This window comes from Elaeis guineensis, chromosome 1, assembly GCF_000442705.2.
Source record: "Elaeis guineensis isolate ETL-2024a chromosome 1, EG11, whole genome shotgun sequence".
Taxonomy (NCBI): Eukaryota; Viridiplantae; Streptophyta; class Magnoliopsida; order Arecales; family Arecaceae; genus Elaeis; species Elaeis guineensis.
Window position 1 is genome coordinate 112858321 of NC_025993.2, and position 21630 is coordinate 112879950.

Here is a 21630-nt window from a genome sequence, read left to right on the forward strand (position 1 = left end):
TTGATTCAATTTAAATTCCTAATTTTACGATATGTAATCATCATTAGTCCATATTCGATGCATGGCTAGCTATAATAAAAGAAGGCTTTCATGGATAAATTTTGTAGAATTTTATCACCTGGCCATCAATAAGGCTCTACATCATGAGCAAACCAGGTGAATCATAACAAAGCGTTCATGCTTAATTGGACAACCAGTGATTAGTATTAGTTAATTTACTCAAAATAATGTGCTTTCATCAGGTAAGTAATTAGGGGATACTAGACTAGACCTGCTTATCAAGCAGGCTATGTTGGGCTAAACCCAAGGTACAAAAGCGATTTTTCAAATCCGACTTAGCCTTCATGCCTCCTTCCCAAGCACAAGCCCACTCCATATCAGGCTTTGGGATTTCGGGCCGAGCCTCGAGGGAGGTAGGGAGGAGGTTGGGGAGAGGAAAAGAGGCGGAGAATAGGCTAGAGCCAGACAGGTGGGGATGACACGGAGAGGCAGGGAGAGCGAGAAGCTACAAGGAGAGGTTGGGAGGTTGAGATGATGCAAGGAGGAGACGAAGAGGACAAGACAGCACATAGAGGAGGCAAGGAGGATGGGACAATGTGAGGATGAGGCAAAAATATCGGGAAGGAGGTGAGCATGCTGAGTAGGTGGCAAGAAAGCAGGGAGGAACAATCCTAGGTTATATTTGGTAGCTGGCAATCTATTCAAATTACTGATAATTTAAAATGAGCCCACTAAATTACTGTATTTAGTATACTTTTTGAATGGCAATCCAGATTGCCTGAGTAATTCAGATTACCTCTCAGAAGGTAATCTATATTATCTTGAAGAAAGATAACTATCCAGATTACCACTTGTTTGGCAATATTATAAAAAAATTTTGAACAAAATTATCTTTAAAAAAAATCACATAAAATCCATCCCTCCACTGTCCTCCCCTAACGGCTCTCACCCTCCTCTTATTATATATAATAATATGATATAATATATTATAATATAATATATTATTATTATATTTTTATAGTAAATATATTATATTACAATAATATAGTATATGATAATATATATTATATAAATCCTATTATATATAACAATAAATTATATTATATAATATTATATTGTTATATAATATTATAATACTATATATTATTATTATATTATTATTATAACATATATAATAATATATATTATATTATATTAATATCTTATATTAATATAAATAATATATAATATAATATAATATTATTATATATAATAATATAGTATATTATATTATAATAATTTATTATTGTATTATCATATAATGTTATATATTATATTAATACATTATAATATATATTATATAAATATTATTCTATATGACAATATATTAATTATATTGTTATATTATTATATTATAATATATTGTAATATATTAATGTATGAGTATTATAATATATTATAATAATATCTTTTATTAATATAACATAATATATAATATAATATTATTATATATAATAATATAGTATAATATAATATATTATATTATTAAAATAATATAACATATTATATGATATTATCATAGTTTATTATAATATCATAATATAATATTATAATATACTATATTAAAATATATTATATTAATTATATAAATATCATTAATATTATTTGACTATATATTACTATATTATTATTATAATATATTATATTATACTATATAATATATTAGATAATTATACTATATTATAATATAGTATATAATATAATAATATTATATATAATATTATATTATATTATATTAATTTATTATTATATTATCATATAAAATTATGTATTATACTAATATATTGTAATATATATTATATAAATATTATTCTATATAACAATATATTAATTATATTATTTACTATTATATTATAATATATTGTAATATATTAATGTATTGATATCATAATATATTATAATAATATCTTTTATTAATATAATATAATGTATACTATAATATTATTATATATAATAATATAGTAAATATATTATATTATTATATTATTAACATAATGTAATATAATATATTATAATAGTTTATTATAATATCATATTATAATATTATAATATATTATATTAAAATATATTATGTTATATCATAATAATTATATAAATATCATTATATATAATATAATATAATATTATTATTACAAGGTTAAGGGGGTATTTTAGGAATTTGATTTCATATTACCGGTAATTCGATTGCTATATCAAACGTGTCAATCAAAATTTTCAGTAATTTTACTACAACATTATCTATATGTACCAAACACAGTAATCAACATTACTAGCAATTTAGTGGTGGCAATCTATCTTGAAGGCAATCTAGATTATCTTCCAAGATTCTCTGGTGATGCACGAAATGCAACCTTAGAGTTATTACTGCTCCTTTTTGGGACCTTCCTTCTAATCATGATTTGTGATGAAATAATAGAGGGAAGAGCCAAAAAGGAAATTAGGGATCCGAATCATCCACTTGGGATATCAATTCAGGTCGGATCCAGGTTAGGTCGGCATAAATGAAGCTCGGCCTGTTTAAAATGCGAGTTTGATTTTTAGGCATGATCTGACCCACATGGCTGAACAATATGTTCCAATTCTATTTTGAAGGAGCTGGGCTTGGGTGGGCCCATTATATGAGTTGGTCTATACTAGACAAAGAGTGCCCGACCAATAATATGGGCAAATTCTTTATGCACCACAGACGGTATAAAAATTCTGATATAGAGCACACCATTTTATCCGATTGATGCACGTAGTCATCATTTTTCAATGCACATTTAATACCTGTACATCATTCTTTTCGTTTAAAATTTTTATATAATAAAAATATCTATATTCTTTGATAAAATTATGATATCTAGTAAGAACCGGGCCGAATCAAATCACACAATTTATGAAATAAGACCATCATCAAAATGCCAAGGCTATCTACATTATTAAGTACAATTTTTAGATCCAAACCTCATCACAATTTTTTTTTTTTGGATCATGCATCGACAAATGGCATTGAAATATGGGTTTTTTAATCCTTTATACCAAAAGGACTGGAGATGAAAGAACCAACGGACCTGGAACCCAGTCGAATTCGACAATTTCCAGTTATCTTTGCTCTACTTCCCATTTTTCTTCCTGGATTCACTGTACTCCCGGTCACCTAATTCTTCAGAATTTACACAGGTTTCTCAGCTACAAACTAGACTAACCAGACCAACCGAAAAGAGATTTCTTTTCTTCTTTCTTCTTCTTCTTTGCTAAGGAAAATAGGGTTAATCCAGAGCAGCTACATCCTAGGAAAAACTGTGTGACGTGTATAGGTACACCAGAGGGAAAGGAAGCTAGAGAAGCAAAGTTGCTTATCCACCAGTTGGCCACATCCATCCGAGGCATTGAAGACGGGATACCCGTATGAAATCTTCCGTGAAAATCCCATCAAAAAGAGCTCTTTTAAGTCCAGTACGTGATAAATAATGGATGACAATATCTACCCTCTCCACGATAGCTTAACTGAATGCCACATAATCAAGATACTGGATATTCGTTCACAAATCATTCCAGTGTACCAAAAACATTTCATTAGATCCATTAACTACAAAGGTCAGCATGTACCTTGTGTGCCCGGTTCAGCTGAAATCAAGTTAGTCTTTTGAACAGCATGCATCAAGTAAACAATTCCGTCAGAAACAAAGCGCATAATCTTGGAACCACCGGGCAAAAGACCATAAAATAGTCACAACCAGATATCAGAAGCATGCTATCAGTCACAAGGATAAGAACATAAGCTTTTCACAACTCACGATTAACAAACACTTACAACACAAGGAACAGACTACTTTTGAGCTACTTAGACTTCAGTTAATCCATATATTGGAGCACCCGATGGGTTAAAAGCTAGTAGTAGTTAGGTAAAACCATGAACATCTACGCCTGCTCCATTAGTGTAGATAGGTGGCTTGGTACTGGACCTGGTAGCCATTTCCATAGTATGTGGTATGAGTTGGAGATATGGTATAGGGAGCCGAACCCATCAGCGAAGGAGGATGGGTTTCTGCTGGGTACACATACTGCCTGTCATATGGATATGGGTATCTCTCGAGCGGTGCTCGGTAGAAGCTTTTGTCAGGAATGCCGGTGACACGAGGAGCATAAGTAGTGCCATTGGCACGGGGCCTCTTGGACTGTGGCTTTGCAGCTTCAGCAGCCCTCCTCTTGTCAGCCTTGGCCTTCTCTAGCTGGAGGATTCTTTTCTGGAGTGGATCAATTGGGTATTGGTCCTCAAGCTTGTGCTCCTCAATACACTTGATGATAGCTTTAAGGGCAGACAGCTCACGTTCATTTGTTTCAGTCTGGAGTGTGAAAAATGGTCAGTTCAGCATGGAAGTAACAGTAAGTACGCGACACAATATTCCTACTACTCAAGGTGATTGTAGCTTGATTATCTTATAATTCTGGTCTGGACAACCACTTTTAAAGTAGAAAAGGAAATCAGCATCCACAGAAAACCAACAAGATTGGTTTTTCCATTCTACAAGTATTCAGCACAACCTATGCACATGAAGTAACCACAAGGGGAGAGAGAACATTATTGATGGATGTAATTACATCAGGACAATTTTAGCTTTTTTTTTCCCCCCACAACTACACAAGTTTATAAATATTTCACCACTTTTCTTTTGTGCACATCTTTTTCTTTCCCCCTAAGAAACTACTTGAAAGGGAGTCCCAGTGGGTGTTAAAGGGAGTACTCATTTAAAGAGGGGAGAAATTTAGCTTCACGTGCCAACATTCAGCCACACTTGGAAGTTCACATTATGAATAGAGATCTGTTAATCACGAGTCCCAACCTTCAGGTCATGTATTTTGATGGTCAAAAGCTGGTCAAGATATCCTGGTGTGAATCAGATTGGCTATAAATCAAGCAAACACTATCATAACCATGTTGAATCAGGAAACATCTTCTGGCAACCTCCTAAAAGCTAGTCAGGAAACATCTACAAGAAAAGACCAGACCATCTAATTTTGAATGCCACATGAGCACTCTGCATATTACTCACAAAAGTTTGAATTTGTGAGCTCATTACTCACAAAAGTTTGAATTTGTGAGCGTCCTGTACACTCATTACAAAGAGTTGAAGGCCTCCATCTGATACCACTCTCAGCATCTTTTTATTCCAAGTGTTGAGATGACTGTGAACTTCCACTATTTACTCATCTTGTAACCTTCTCATTCATGGAACAGGACAAAATTTCGTAAAAGAATATATCAGTAAAGATGTCCCTCTATTCTCTAGTTCACACAACCGAGTCGGGGGAAGGATGATAGGCCACTGGCTAGGCTTCACTAGAGATCTAGTGGACATATATATTAATTTTGAATGTCCTTATTCACCAACAGATCTCTGTTGGGAATATATGCCAAATTGTCCTTAAATGGAAAGCTGGTTAAAAAAATCACACCATCAAAATCATGAAATAAGTGTCAATTTATGCAGAAAGATAGAATAAGCCCATGGTAAATGTCTTTTGCAGTTGATACGGGAAAAGGATAAATATTTTGTGCAAGATGTAGAATACCACATAGATCAGAGTACAGGAAGCAACTTCAAGGGAGATAAAAGTGAAGTCAAGGAGGAAATTAGCATCAACTACAAGAAATCCCCCAAATGAAATGTCACCATTAGCTTAAATCCATCATATAAAAGAATTCAGGTATAGACAAAGTCAAATAAAAATTTAATAGGTTATGCGGTTGAAGTTGGAAGTACCTCAAAAGTATTAACACAAATTCCATCGGATGTCCATAGGACAACCAGAGGACAAACATAAAGGACTTGGTCAAAGTGGCTGGATAAGCATAGATGATTAGAGTAACAATGACCACCTTCAATTAATTCCTTAATAGCAACAATGACCACCTGCCATTAATTCCTTAATAGCGCTTCAAACACAAGGGGACACCTTCGAGGAAACGATACAGGACTAGCAAAAAGGCAACAACTGGAAAACAGCCTAAGAGAGTATATGACCTAAGATTTCAGATTGCTGACAATTCCATATTGGAGTAACACTCCCATATGTTGCATCATCCAACCCCACATCAATTTTTACAATTTGCAACATCACTCAGCCCCAACTCTCCTGAGAAAAATTATGGAATATGAAATGACCTTATTTCCTCCACGATTCACATTATAGACATCTGTGCAGCTTCTCTTATATTCATCTTGTCCTTTCTAATAATCCTCCCTACACAACAATGGAAACTCGCATTGTTTCCATTTCAAAGGTTAAAATTCTTTCAAACACCTATATCCTAAAATTCTTTCAAAGTCACCTCTGGACATATGCTAACTAAAACCGTACAAAATATGAATTGAAGAGGATGAGGGTGGGGACAATCCTCAAACCGCTAACCAAAACTGTACAGAATAACTAGGAAGAGCCCTAGCCACCAACGAAGGAGGGGCAGGTGAAGATAATGGATTCTGAGTCAGTGCAATCTCTCAAGAGTTTTGGGCACTAGATATCTCTTCTTACAGCATCCAGCACTCTGCCTCCTTTATAATTTTTCATTAGAAATAGATTTTAACAGACATCTTAACCAAATTATCATACTTCATTTATAAACCAAAAGCTACAACTTTCCTACTTTGTGTCTTATTAATATTGTAAAATTGCTAAGTTACCGCAAGAATTTTCAAGGACCATAACATAAAGACTCAGAATTCTGTGATCTTTTTTCCCCCTTACTGCCTGTTGTCACAAACTTCAAATTACATAACTCAAAAAAACCAATTTATATCTTTCAACGTCCTTTAGCAAAACCACAATCTCCATTTCACAAACTCTCTCTCTCACACACACATCACAAACTATCAAATGTTATGCACCTGATACATTGAGTAAAAAAAACTGTCATTACTCATCATTCATCTTAAGATGTCTTCAATGATATCAAACCCCAATTTATATGCATTAACATGGAAGGATTCAAGAGGAACATACTTAAGATCAAAGAAGTACAAAATTATTACATTTTTAAATTTATGTATATTAAGAATATAATGATTAATCTCAACAGAATGGCAACTAACATAATAGTAGACAAGCTAGACAAACATAGATATTTATTATATACAAATAATTAATCTCATTAATTTAATTGCATCCAAGATTTGCTGTATCGGTATCGGACAGCGTGCCGGTGCCGGACCGGTATGGTACGATATCGGTACCATACCGTACCGACATACAGTACGCCCGAGCGTACCGGCATATAATTTTTTTCGATTTTCAATTTTTTTTTTTATTTTTAAAGTTAATAATTGATAAATACAACCTCAATGTGGCATTATATTGCATATTATTGACATATTTGGGTTCAATTTGGAGTTAGGTTGCGGTACAAAGACTCTTGATCCAAAATTTCAAACATATATTTATTTACATTATATTTCAACTATGTCATCTTAAAACTAAAAAATATATATATAAAATACGCATTAAAATGTATCTAAATATTTAAGTACAAAGCGTAATAACTGATATACGAACCTTAAGATGTACTCTGCATTTAATTTCTTGTCGAGTGTCTGTGACGCTCGTAGATACCTGGATCATCAACATAGTCTGAAGGGACATCAGTCCAACCCTCTAGCCAAGCTGCACCGTACTCTCGAATATTCATCCCATAAGGCATCCTCTCTGGATTGTAAGACATCTCAGATCTCCCGCTAAAATTCTGACTCTGAGAAGTATCCTCAAGATGATGGTACGGTTGTGGAGGAGCCCATCCAAATATGCCAGTAGCAAAATCTAATCCTGGAGCTGCTCCAGGCTGCATAGGGTAGTAACCACTAGAAGATGATGCCTCAGATGCATCATATGCATATGGACCATAAGGTGGCTGTGGATAATAGGATCCATAATACTAGGATGATCCAGATACATCCATGGACCCTACTCCACGTGCAAGATCGTCCGCAGCTGCATCATATGCTGGACGACCTCTAGGAACCCATCGTCTATATGAAATCGGCTCCCCACGATCTCTACCGACTCGTCCACCATGATCCCTATCCTGTGTGACATGCGTAAATATGCGTAAATTGAGACTCACCGATGAATCAAATATCACCCTGTGGCTGTATCTCATAAACGGTGGTCTTCTATCCTCCAGTTCCTCCCTGATCATCAGATCCATGGCTACTACTACCAGTATCATCATCACTCTCTCTGATGTCCGTATCTGAACCAGATAGCTCCTGTACTCTCGAGAGTGGTGCACGTGCAATTGTCTTTTCCTTTCCCCCCTTGTGCCCCTCTGTGACTGAATTTCCTGTGATTAGGAGGATGGATGCCTTCTTGCTGGCTGCCGGGAGGAACGTCTATACATCTCTCGCTCGAATCTCTAAAAGATGTATCGGATAGCGAGTCATGTGATGAATGAGTCCCTTGTGTCCCCTCAGACTGTGGCTGATCAGCTGGAACCCTATGTGAAATATTTTTTTCTGCCCATTATCCTCGATCCACCCTGATCTCCCTTGCCACCACACTGGCTGGTCGTGGAGGAAATCCTGGCTCATCAAGCTCTGGCTCCTGCTGCTGACCTGCAAGCCATCCGATGATCGGATCGTCATCCTCGTTGGCATAATCATCCAGCGTCGGATCAGTGTACTTCAACTGAACTTCTTCCTGAATACATTTTAGCCTCAACCTCAGATTGTAGTGAACATATACAAGATCGTCGAGGTATTTTTGTGTCAGACGATTTCTCTATTTGCTGTGGATAAGGGCGAAAGTGAACCAATTACGCTCACAGCCACTAGCAGAGACCGTCTGAGAAAGAATACGGACAGCCATATGTCTCAAATTTTCTGCTGACGTTCCAAAATGAATCCACCATTCAGCTACAAAAGCAAAATTATATATCAAATTTGATGATATTATTAAGCAAAATTAATATCAATCTACATTGCTCATTATTGATATGTAATTTACCTGGATTCATCTGCTTTTTGCTTACGACAGCTGATGGGACTCTAAAACTGTCTGATCCCTTTCTAAACTGTTTCATTTGAAATAAAATATATTTATTATTTATAAATATATCAGATCGAATTCAGTTGAATAATTACATCTGTTTTAAACTAGCATACCTCTTGCAGACACAACGACGCGATTTCTGGATCGGGCACCATCTTATATATGACATTGCGAAGAGCAACAAGAAGCTCGCTATCCATATCTATCCCCGAAATAGTATCCTGAAATCTCAGATTCAAGTAATAAACTGCAGATAAATTTCAAGACTGATTAAGCACAATTTTATTTTCATGCTTCGAAAAAATATTTTAAAACATTCTTGAATCCAAACTTACCAGCTAGATGCAAATCTCTGCCCATCTAATAATCCCAACAGCGCTCAATAATGTTAATGAATTCTTGAGCATGCTTGGGATCATTCTCACTGATCTGTTTCTTTGCCCTCTCCATCATGTAATATAGGAAGCCCATCTGGGGGTATCTCTCGCTGTCTACGATGCGAAGCACCTCATATAAAGACTTGATAGCCTTCACTATCTTCTCACCCGCTGCCAAAATGACTGACTCGTCACCAAGTTCTCCACATGACTTCCATCAGTGCCGGCCCTCGCATATCTGCTCTCCTGCCACTCGGCACTGACAAACATCTGACGTAGGACTGTTTTCTTCTGAAGAAGACTATCAAGTGCTATGTAGTTGGTAGCAAACCGTGTGATATCCGGTCGTAAGATCTTCCCCCCAGTATACGTCCGCATCAATGAAAAAACCCATGTGTGGTTGTAGATGAATCTAGTAATGGTCTGGGCAATCTCCACTACCTACTGCACCCTGCGAATCTTTTCGATATCCACCAATATAAGATCAATGCAATGTGCAGCACATGGGGTCCAGTATATCTGCAGTCGTTGCTCCATCAGCAACTCTCCGGCAGCCTTATATTGTGGTCTGTTATCTGTGATGACCTGCACGACATGCTGCTCACCCACTGAATCAATCACCTCCTCCATCAGACCAAGATATATGTGGCATCATGCATCTTATCTGAAGCATCGATTGATTTGTAAAAAAATATTTTTCCATCACAGTATGTCAAAAAATTAATGATGCTCCGCCTAGTAGGACCTGTCCAACCATCACACATCACTGTTAGACCGTATGTAGGCCATTTATTTTTGTAAGAAGCAATCCATCTCTGCAGATCCTCCTTATTGCTGTCAAGAAACTGACCATAGATGTCCTTAGATCCTGGAGGATATACACCCTGGCCGGCAGCCTCTATAACTGAAATAGCAGATCGGTAGTAAGGATTGGCTGCTGCATTTGCTGGAATATGGCTGAAATGAAACCATGATCCAATAGCTCGCCACATATCCTTCTTATCTTTTTTCAGCATACTGTCAATTCTCTGCTGCTTTGAATCCTTGCTGGACAAAGCATGTGGATCCAAATCCTGAATGCTGGCTCATGCTGGAATATCTCTGGAGGACCTCCTCCTACTGCCAAAAGCTCCCAACAAAGAAGACGTGTTGCGTCTGCTCCCTCTACCACCAGGCTCTCTGACTGAGGTAGTCCTCCTGAACTCAAATTCTCCCCTACCAGTCGCTGATCCAGATCCTGATTCGTAGCATGATGGTCCGAATTGGTCTCTGTACCGGACCATCTCCTCCTGCTGGTACTGATCCGCCAAGTTCGCATGAATGGCAGTCTCAATCTGTGCCTCCTCATCATCTGGAGCAGAAGCCTCCTCTGACTCTCTAGAGTGATAAGAAGGTGGCTCTGCAGCTCGACGGTCTACTTCGGTCTTTTTCTGCTTTGCCCTTTCCTTCGCTGCTTTCGAATCAGCAAAGTACTTTTTCATCAATTATCGGACCTCTTGCGGATATTTCCGACACATCGACACATCAGGATAACCACCAGCTAGATGCTGCTTCAACCTAGTCACTCCTCCTCCCTTGAACTCTGTGTTGCACCATTTGCATCTCCAATGATGCCGAACCGAGAGCATCTCGCCATGATCCCAATCGATGTCACGCTCTTGATCTTTCTTCTTACTCATTTCTGCAGATATAACAAAATATTAATTATTTCGAATTACCTGTAATATAACACTAATTACATATATTTTTTATTTGATAATATTTTTTACTATTTAAATGTTTACAAAAAAAATTTCAAAAAAATCTCAAGTTAGATTCAAATATTTCAATTGTTTTGAATCATTCTAAACATTATTCTCAATTTCAAAACTAATACTGATTTTTTATTTTTTTAATAATTTTTATATAAATAAATATATACTATAAAATAGCTGATTAATTAAAGTGAACGAACGTCATGCTCTAAATTTTTTTTCTTATAAATATATGCAAGTATAACAAAACACGATAGTTAAACGATAATTAAAATAATTATATATAATTTTAAAATAATTTTAATAATTATTTTAAAACTTATAAATTCAAAATAAATATGTTATATGCTTCAAATAATATTTTTAAATTAACTAAATTATAACACTATTTTTATATATTTTTTATTTTATAATTAAATTTTTAAATTTAAATAATTAAAAAAAATAATTTTTTAATTTCAAATATTTGAAAAAAAATTAGAAATTACATTTAAGTAGCTTGAATCATTCTAAACATGATTCTCAAACTCTGATTTTTTTCTAAAATTTAATTTTTTTTAATTTTTAAATAAATAAATATTTAAAAATATTTAAAAAATATATAATTAACAAAAATTAATAATTTTAGTATCATCGTGTAGATCTTCCAAAGATCTATCACATATAATTAAATCATCCCAAAATCACAAGATTTTGGCATGATTTTCTTTTATTTTCATTCTTTCTCATTCTTATCCTATTTTTAACAACAAAAATAAAAAAAAATATTTCCTAAGAAAATAACACATTATCTTACCTCCGGCCAAAGATCAGCCTCTCCTCGAACCACTCCTACAATTTGATGGAGTTTTTTCTTTTTTTCTAATTTTTCGGAGATCTCAATGGTTTCGTTGAGACCTTCGCAACTTTCGGACCCTCGGGAGTTCTCTGAGACATGTCAGAGAACTCCAAACATTCTCCTTTTATGCATGTGGTCTCCGACCCCACCCCCCTCCCCCTCCTCACTTTATTCACATGGGACGGTCGGTACGGTTCGGTTCACGCCGAACCGGACCGAAACGAACCATACCGTCCATTTTGGACGGTATGGAAGCGAACCGGACCGAACCTCTCGGTTCGGTACCGGTTCGAGGTGTTTCTCGAAAAAAAGGTCCGAACCGGACCGTTTGAGCACCGGTCCGGCTTGGTACGCCCTGTACCGGGCAGTTCGGCCCGGTACAGCGAACCCTGATTGCATCAAATGTTGATTTAATCTGTTAAAATATAAACCATAATGATTTTGCTCAAAAATTTCCCATGGTTTGTTTGGCATTGCTTCTGCCCTGGAAAATGAGGAGAAGAAACTAGAATTTAGGCTTCTCCTAAAAGTGCATTATTGACTTTTTTTTTTATGTAGAACGACTTTTAGATGATGTTACTGAACACATTTTTTCCATGATGTGAAGTGCTTTTTTCGCTTTAGAAGTCACAGAAGAACATTTTTCAAAAAAACCCCAAACATGCCCCTAGTGTCACTAGAGACAATGACATCCTGGTGCAACGAAATGAATAGTCATGCTGAGAATCATGAAGTATCTTAAGGCTCGAAGAAATACAAAAAAGATAAAAGAAAAGTAACCAAGTTACAGTTTTTACAATTAGAAAAGCTCTAAACCACTTGATGCATCTCTAATTGTTACCTTGGGGCACGTAACTACATGCATTGCAGCCTTCATAAGGTTGCAAGGTTACCCAAAGTCAAAATATGGTTTTCATCTACCTTTCCCTCTCTTAGCATGAGTAGACATGTGAACATATGATTTTTGGAGAATCAATGAACACTTGCAAACCTGCTGACACTTTGAAATCTTCATGGCACATATCTTGTATGCAACAAAATATGCCCTCAAACAGAAAAAACAGATGCCTTCTTTCACATAAAGTTACCTACGATAAGCTACCTCATGCCTTCTTTCACATAAAGTTACTTGCCGACAAGCTATATCACACTTAAGCATGCTAAACAAGAAATTTAGCACTTTCGTAAGGCTGTCCCTCCATCAAGATAGGAGTGCAAATGAGTCGAGCCGCTGGCAAGCTATTCGAGCTTGACTCGAATCCAAGCTCGACTTAACTCGATTATTATCGAGCTTGAGTCAAGCTCGAGTAGCAAAATACTCGATTGATATTCGAGTCGAGTCGAGTTCAAGTTTTGTTTATTTTTCATTGAGCCGAGCTAAAGCTTGGAACATTAAAGTTTAATCGATCTCGAACCGAGTTTCGAGCCCGATTATTCTAAGTCGAGTCGAGCTCGAGCTTCCAACTACTCGACTCGACTCGGCTCGATTGCACCCCTAAATTCAAGACTTAACCTGATAATCGTGCTTCCATATAGAAATAAGACCATTTGAACTATAAGATCATTTGAACTAGTTTCCAATTTAGATTCCTAGACAAGTCCAAACAACACAAACTCCAAAGAAGGCATGCAACCACTTCCTTTTTTATTATGCATCAACTGATTAAGTATCAAGCATATGGATAGTGCCAATATTTTTTATTTTAACAAATGGTACATCAGGTCCCAGGTACGCAAGAATGAGCAATGATTGCCTGATTGCTACTACCACAGTCCAGAAATGAAACATTAACAGATCAGCATGGTGACTCTGGTGCACCTCAACTCAGCCTTATCTTTCTCAGGTAAATTCTAGTGGCCCCTACACCCAGCTTGACTTTCCTACCTCCTCATTCATTATTCTCTGAATATCTCTCCTCCATTTGATACTGCGACAATTTAATAAACAGAAAGTTTTGCCCACTATTCGGATTCATTGATTCAGTCAACTTCCACTGTTACATGGACACTTAAAAATCTGGATTTTTTGCCATGTAGAGACACCTGGACATGTCATCACACTCCTTGACACTTCAAAACAGTTAACCATGATGTGATCATGGTTACATACTTACATATCAACTTCTGGAACCTATATCGAGAAGTTTTCAAGTATATTAGAACATTTAGCAAAGATTTTATAAATTCTATGAAATTACAAAACAACTAATCCATCCAACTATTTCGTTATATACATATATTTGTACATATCTAAGGACATATCTATACAACCTGTGCATGTCCCCATGTCCAATTTTATGAAAGATCCCATATCCAACACCACTGGACACTCGACACCCATGTCACATATCCAGGTAACAAATTATAAGATATTGTGACCCTTCACATAAATGAAAAATGTACAACCATAGGCAACAAGCTCTATTGAACTATAAGGATAGAACATCTACCATGAAATAAATCAATTGGTTGCACTATAAGCCAGGTAATTGACATCAACACAAAGCAAAAGATTCATCGAGTTGGTGAAGATGTCGAGGATACATAGCATCAACATTCTAAACTAAGGAACATCTAATGCTTGAGAATTCCAGGCCCAAGTTGTTCACGCAACACCAGCCTCTCAAGTTTAACAATGACCACTTTACGAGTAAGGCTTTGTTAGTTATTTGACAAAAGACTAGACAAATGATGAACTGAAATTTAGAAGGTAATTAGAATCAGATCAACAAAACAAAATGGACCTAAAAGTGAGTCCATTTTTGTGTTTCTGATTCTTTTTATCAGTTGGCATCAGAAAATTATTTCCACTTCCATCTACACTTCCAAAACTTGAAAGACCTCTTTCCAGAACTTGCTCAAGTTACAAAATTCAAAAGTTGTTAGGATAAATCAATATAAAATAATACTGTAACAAATCAGCAAATAAAAAGCCCACCTGTGCACTAGGAGATGTGTTTCCAGCTTTGATTTGTGACACTTTCCTTGCTTCCTTCAAATATGCCTTCAATAATGGCACAGGTGCGTATTGCTCCGTTAACTCAAATGCATATGCAAGATTAACAGCCTCAATTTGCCTTCCGCTATTCAAAAGCACCTCGATCACACCTAAGGAATAGATATTATTTGTCAGAAAAGAAATAAAAACAATATAGGAGAAAAATACTAGAAGCATCGACAAAAAGAATATTCTAAGCTCAATATAGTGATATTTGTATTCATAAATAACAGCCCTGTATGAATTTGAGCAAATCAACAAGGAAATTAGTGTGAGAGAGAAGGAAACATCATTAAACTCTCCAAAACAGTGGAAAGATCCTACATATCTTTGCAACTATTGTACAATGGTACACCATGATCAGACCACTAGGCAGGGTGTGAATGTCATCATCATGTTATCTCCTTGAAAAACTGTGTCATGAACACAAAAAACCATGCACTTCATCAAAGTAGAGAAGATCTATTCATGAGGCAAGAGTTTGGATTCAGCCTTTGCAATTGCACTGGAGAATGGTGACTGATACAAGTTTTTAGCAGTCCATTATATCAACGTTAAGGACATCAAGCTGGAGAGGAAAAAGTTGAATGTTTAGAAGGGAACAAACCACTTTATAACATTATCCCGCAGCAAATTGAGCACATTCAAGACATTCAATTGTTTTATGATTGACAAGTTAACTGACATATACATCCATAAACAACAATAAAATAAAAAAAAAAGGGGCACCAATAAAACACACTAAAGAATAGTGATTAGCAGCAATAACTACAATGATAATAATAGCAATAGTAACCTCAGCAAACCTAATTCAAAACTAAGAATCCCTAATTCGTTAAAGATCAACAAGAAGATGAAAAGGAACATCAGGTGAAGAAGAAAAAGATGAGAGAGGTTCACATTGTTGTTCTCTCAGACGTTTTAAGACTCAGATCAAGTAAAGCATCCATCCATATGTGATCTTGACCCCGAATCTAGATGGAACAAAAAAACAGGGCAAGTGGGGATATGTCAACAGGACAGATGACTAAATCATTCTATTGGGGAAAAATCAAAAAATAAGTATAGGAAGGCACTGACCTGCCCCCCTCCTACACATGTTTTCCTAGTAATAGACCCAATGAAAAGGAGAACAGCATTGCGTGATTGTCTTGTCCTTCCCTCCTTTCTCTATAGCCCAAAGGGGGGGACCACACTCACATTGATGGCTCCTCTAATATCTCTTGGAAAGAAAGGCCATCTTCTTTATCATCCCTTCCTCTTATGCACCATTGGCAAGACCTCAATACTTCTTCATGTCTTAATTGGTCTAGAAAACCTTAATTTACAAGCCTTACCCCAGCTATATGATTTTGGGTAGATAAATTATAATATATTCTATACAAGCTTGTGCACTTTCTAGAAACTTTTTTCTTTCAGATTAACAGTTCACAAATTGATCGTAAATTCTCGGTCAAGGAAACAATGCAAGAAGGATGCCCTACATAAAAACCAAGATGATTATTTGGCATTAAGAAAAACTTGTTTGGTTAATCAGTCGAATTTCATGCAATTGATAGCAAAGCTCAAGCATTTACCCAAACCTTGGAAAGATTCTACATAAGGATGCGTACGGCATGGTATGATGGAGAACTAATTTATCTCTGAACTTTTTTTCAACAAAATGAGAAATATAGCATAGGAAGTGGCTACCGTTAGCATGCATGTACAAGGGTGTCTCTCCCCTTCTGATCAGAAGGAACAGAAATAAATAAGTGATCATCTACTAATTTCTCAAAAGACGAAATGAGTAATGTGTGAGAGATAAGAGGCATCACCTCTTGCCAATAACCTTTGAAAAGGAATCAAGACAGTTAATTCCATTTCATAATTGCAGTCACAATGTTCAAGAAAGCATTTCAGAAATCTTCCAAATGAACCTTGTGTTTGTATGAGTTTGATCAGCTAAGTCAACAAGGGTTTTGGCAAATTAAATCAACCTGCCAGATTTGTGAAGTAACTATTCTACATATGCTGTAAAATTTTCAAAATACATAATGAAGGTCCAAAAGCATATGAGATGTTAACTTACCCATCAAAAGTTTGAATCTGCTATAATCATGATATTTACACTGTTGTTATGCACACTTGTCATACCAAGTCAATCATCATCTAATTGATTCTACTACAAACAACATATATAACATGAACAGAAAAAGAAGTTCTACAGAAAAGGTCTGGATGTTATACAGGCCTTGTCTATTTCCTGTAATGGAAATTAATGAACACCTAGAACTATATGATTCAAGATAAAGACTTTTCTCCAAATCATGTATCCCTGTTATAATTGTCACAATCGACCATCACAAACAGAACTTGCATGGCATTCAATTATTGTCTACAACATGTCTATGCAATATGCATCCCAAAGACCTTTGCATAACCACATGGTGTGTGACTTGCATGCGAAGAGTTCATGATCACCCAAAAACAAAAAAGAAAAAAGAAAGAGACCATAGTTGGTGAATAGACACATTATATTATAGTATTAGCCAAAAACATGCATGAGACTACCAAGCACCATAGGACAGGTCAGAGTCAGAATGACTTAGGAAGATCAAATTACATCTTAATGCCAGGCTTGCCATATTCCAGAAATGATATTTGCAGTTCACCAAACTGACTCTATCATAATTGTCATACAGCACAGAAAACCAGTATTGCTATAACAAAGCATCGGTTAGGGCAGAGGCAAATTCAAAAATCAGCAATGATGCTCAGATTTCTAGTCCTGAGATGAGAAATACAGAAGGCTAAACATAAAGAATGACCAACCTGGCATTTTATGCGACAATCCAAGTGAACGACATAGATCAACTGCTTGACGGCGCCGGGTGACAGCTGGGATCAATTTGCATATTTCATCTTGATCAAATTCAGAAGCAATTCCAAAGGTAGCCAAAAGCTGAAGAAATGCATGAGCTTCCAAGGAGTTTCCACTGCTTGCATCAATGTCAAGATCATCCAACTTTGGCTTCCACTCTGTAGCAATTGCCTTTGCTTGCTCTCTAATTTCTAATGTCAGCATTTGATTATCAGAGAGAGAACCCAATACAGAATCTGCCAGTAGTTGTCCAAGAGATTCCATTAGCATGAGACAAGTCCTTCGTAGGCCCAAAAGGTTCCCATCCTTCTTCCCATCTAATCCTAAAATCTCTCCAGAGTAAAAGTCTTTCAGGGAATCCAAAACCAAAGTGAAAGGGTTGGTCGCACTTCTTAACGCAATCGGGATTTCCTCACGAATGGAACTCAAGTTCTTACGATTGTCTGAAATGAACTTTTGGAGTCCTTCTGCATCCATTTCTTCACATAATTTTACTAACTCAGAGTGAGGCTTGGCATCTGCATTACCATTTTCAGCAGGCTTCACATCTTCAGAGCAAGATTTGGCAGCCTTAACATCTAAATTTTCTTCAACTATATTAGCAGGCACACCATTACCCATGCCATTAGTGCTGGGCTCTGAAGCAGAAGGTTTGTGCTTCTCAAATATAGCAGATAAAGCAGCATCTCTTTTCTCCTGCAGCCAGTCCAAAGAAGCAAGTTCCTTGGCCACAACCACTGCTTCCTGCTTCTCCAACATCTCTTGGGCCTCTGTGACCTTAGTTACATATTCCATTTCCTGATCTTTCACCTCATGAAATCTTTTATTTAACGACTTCTCAAGCCCATGAAAGTGTTCTTCAAGTTCTTTCCATTTCAAATTTAATGATATGGCACTATGGCTTTCAAGTACAGCAAAAGCCTGCTGCAGTTGCTGTATTTTAGATGTTGTAGAATCAATAAGTGTAGCAACAGACTGCATATCAGCCATGGCATAATATCCCTATCACAACCAGCAAAGGCTCACTCATATCAAATTTTAGATGACTTAGAAAGTTTAAAAACTACACTGTTCAATACAGCATCACAAGATGTTGCTCATCATAAAACATGTGTAGACACCAAACTACAAATGGTATTTTTTTTTCTTATTCTTGAGCTGGATTTCACGACTCATTCACTTTTTTTCCTCTTCTTTCATTTTTTTTTTCACGGCATCTCTACTTACCACTGCGATATAAATCACAATGTTTTATGTCAAGTTCATACAAAACATTTCCACCAAGTAGAGTGATGATGGAAGCATGTCATTGATGACATAAAACACTTGATCAATTCAAGAAATACAAGAAAGAAGCAAGAAGGCTGAAGCTAAATTTACTGGCATGACCGATAGTGACAAGGATTAATGTGCAATCAAGACACATTTCTGTCACCAACATCAAAACCTGAGTTTGTGTCTTGGAAACGAGTTATCTCACCCTATCTCTGTGATAATGAAGACCAGAAGGTTTTTCACACTATCATGGGCCTGCTATCCACTGCCTGTCATGAAGCACCCCCAAGAAGGTCAATCCAATAAAGAAGATCATATATCAAGGTTGAAATTTACATAAGACAACATCATTCACAATCTCAAGTCATTCATGACTATCTCCTTCACCACACCTTCGCATCCCCAGGGTCAAGCATGATTGATTATTTGCCACTAGAAAAGGCAACTTGAAAGGCAACAACTATAGCACCAATTATCAAGTCAATGTTCATTGAGGTTCCATAATCCAGTGGTGCAGATAACAAAGAAAGCATTCAGACCACATGAAATCTTAGACTTACCAGGAGCAGAAAGTGATCCAATAAGAAGCAGCAGCATGACACCCATAATATTATTTGATTATTATGAAAATATGTTTTGCAATTAATCAAAAAATCTTTTTGTTATTCCATTCATGCATATTTTAGCTTTCGGATGCAGGACCTAGGATGTCGATAATTCTTTGCCAAATCATTGGAAAAACTTGAGGGCAAGACTCATCAGGCAAAAGTAATTAGTGAAGCAAAAATCGTGCACACGTTAGAATTTTCATTAGTTTAGCTTGAATTTCATATTTATTATACTGAAAAGAACCTTCACAAGTTCTAGCAGCTCAAGCTGAGTGTCCCTAACTCATATCAGACAAGGGAGGCTCTAACATCACAGTCTGGTGAATTTCAGATATGCTGGTTTTGACTTTTGACTTCAAAGCTTAATTGATTGGATGGGCTTGCTGCAAGAAGGATTAGCACAGGAGGATTACAAAAGGCCAATTTTTAGCTTCCACATTCTGAAAGCAGTGACCAAATATAATACAAAATCCATCCAATCTTCCATATTGGGACAAATTTCCACACAGGAAATATATTACCCTGATCATGGTCCCACAGATTATTCAATCATACTTCAATGCTAGGAAATCACCTTAACCTCACTTGTTTAAGCAATGACCATGAAGGCCTTCACTTTTGGCATCTAACTCCATCTTGAGTCCTAATAGCATGACCCAACAGCCCAATATGCATGAGACAACCATCTACTTATCTCCATACATTGGCCAGTCTCTACCAAATAGCAGAGACGGATTAAACTACCACGCAAACTAATTAATCAAAGACCGCTCCCTCAAAATCTCATTAAAAAATCACATCCAAGTTTTGCCAAATAGCTTTTTTATAACTACCTAAAATAATTTCTTAACTCACTCCATAGAACCCAATCTGTAATCACCCAGGGCTGGCTTAACAATATCGCCCTTCCTCAAGTTCTTCCCAGTCCCCAAAAAAGATTTTTTTAAAAAAATTAAAGAAATCAGACACCGGCGGCCAGATCCACGCATCAAAACTTGACACACAGGCGTCCAGATCCACGCAACAATACTCGACACATCATTCAACTAAACAATATACAAAGGCAATTATAACCCACTCATAAAAAACCCATTCACGACGACAAGAACCCCAGAACCCTAACCCCCAAACCAACCTTCAACAGGGGATCCACCCGTAACGCCATTAAACCGAGAGAAACCCTACACCAAGAATCAATCCATCAAACCCACACCCCAAATCAACAAATCAAAACAACACAACCATAAAAAAAGAAGAACCAAAATTCATCAACCTACTTGCCTAAAATCAACCTTCTAGCTCAAATTCATCAAAATAACCAAAGAAAACACGGATCGAATCAAGAATCAAAGACGTGAACTGAAAAGGAGGGGATTTGGGGGTAAAACTCACAGGAATTCCGCAAAGGAATCAGTCCGCCCGTCGGAATTAGGGGAACACGAGAAGGGGCGCAAAGCGGGCGTGGAAGCCACCCCACCACCTCATCGAAACAGTGAATGAAAGAGAGAGGAGAGAAAGAAGGCGCAACGGTTTCCGACGCCTCCCTCTTATAGTGGAAACAGTAGAAAGGAACAGTGACTGCTCCTGCGCTTCCCCGGTAAATTTCCTCAGACCAGCTTAAATCCAGTGAACCCGGTTATTTTGTCTATAAAGGTGACAAGAACAGCGGTTCACAATCCTTCGGGGAACATTTTCGGATACAATATTTTCCAATAACAAGTACTAATAAGCTTTGCTTTATTATTTAATTCTGGAATCGTAGCCGTTTATCAATCGGGTTGTAGATGAGGGGAGGTGGCGCGGACTTTGGGGCGGGCTGATGCGATGGGGGTGCACCATGGAGATCGTGTG

General features: G+C 36.6%; 1 protein-coding gene and 1 pseudogene across 3 annotated transcripts; both read right to left on the reverse strand.

The window, feature by feature from the left end:
• Positions 1-3698: 3698 nt before the first annotated feature.
• LOC105038597 (FRIGIDA-like protein 3) lies at positions 3699-21328 on the reverse strand. 3 transcript variants are annotated; one of them, XM_073260139.1, is made up of 5 exons: positions 21172-21297; positions 20915-20960; positions 17848-18898; positions 14974-15143; positions 3699-4367 (listed from the first exon to the last, which is right to left on the reverse strand). In XM_073260139.1, exons 2-5 carry the CDS (start codon positions 20942-20944, stop codon positions 3957-3959), a joined length of 1662 nt encoding a protein of 553 aa, XP_073116240.1. In that variant the 5' UTR covers positions 20945-20960; positions 21172-21297; the 3' UTR covers positions 3699-3956. The 3 variants fall into 3 exon arrangements, with proteins under 3 accessions (XP_073116240.1, XP_073116242.1, XP_010912749.2); XM_073260141.1 differs by lacking the exon at positions 20915-20960 and adding an exon at positions 19377-19440 and having other exon boundaries at positions 21172-21289; XM_010914447.2 differs by lacking the exon at positions 20915-20960 and having other exon boundaries at positions 21172-21328.
• Positions 7372-11174, reverse strand: LOC140858851 (uncharacterized; annotated as a pseudogene).
• Positions 21329-21630: the final 302 nt, after the last annotated feature.

What these genes read in the sequence shown, in the direction of transcription:
- LOC105038597 (XM_073260139.1), bottom strand. Translation starts at nt 20,944, where the DNA reads ATGGCGTTACGGGTGGATCCCCTGTTGAAG. An exon ending in GGGTGGATCCCCTGTTGAAG is followed by an intron (nt 18,899 to 20,914) that starts GTTGGTTTGGGG and finishes TGGTTGTGATAG; the next exon opens with GGATATTATGCCATGGCTGA. An exon ending in ACACATCTCCTAGTGCACAG is followed by an intron (nt 4,368 to 14,973) that starts GTGGGCTTTTTA and finishes TTCACACTCCAG; the next exon opens with ACTGAAACAAATGAACGTGA.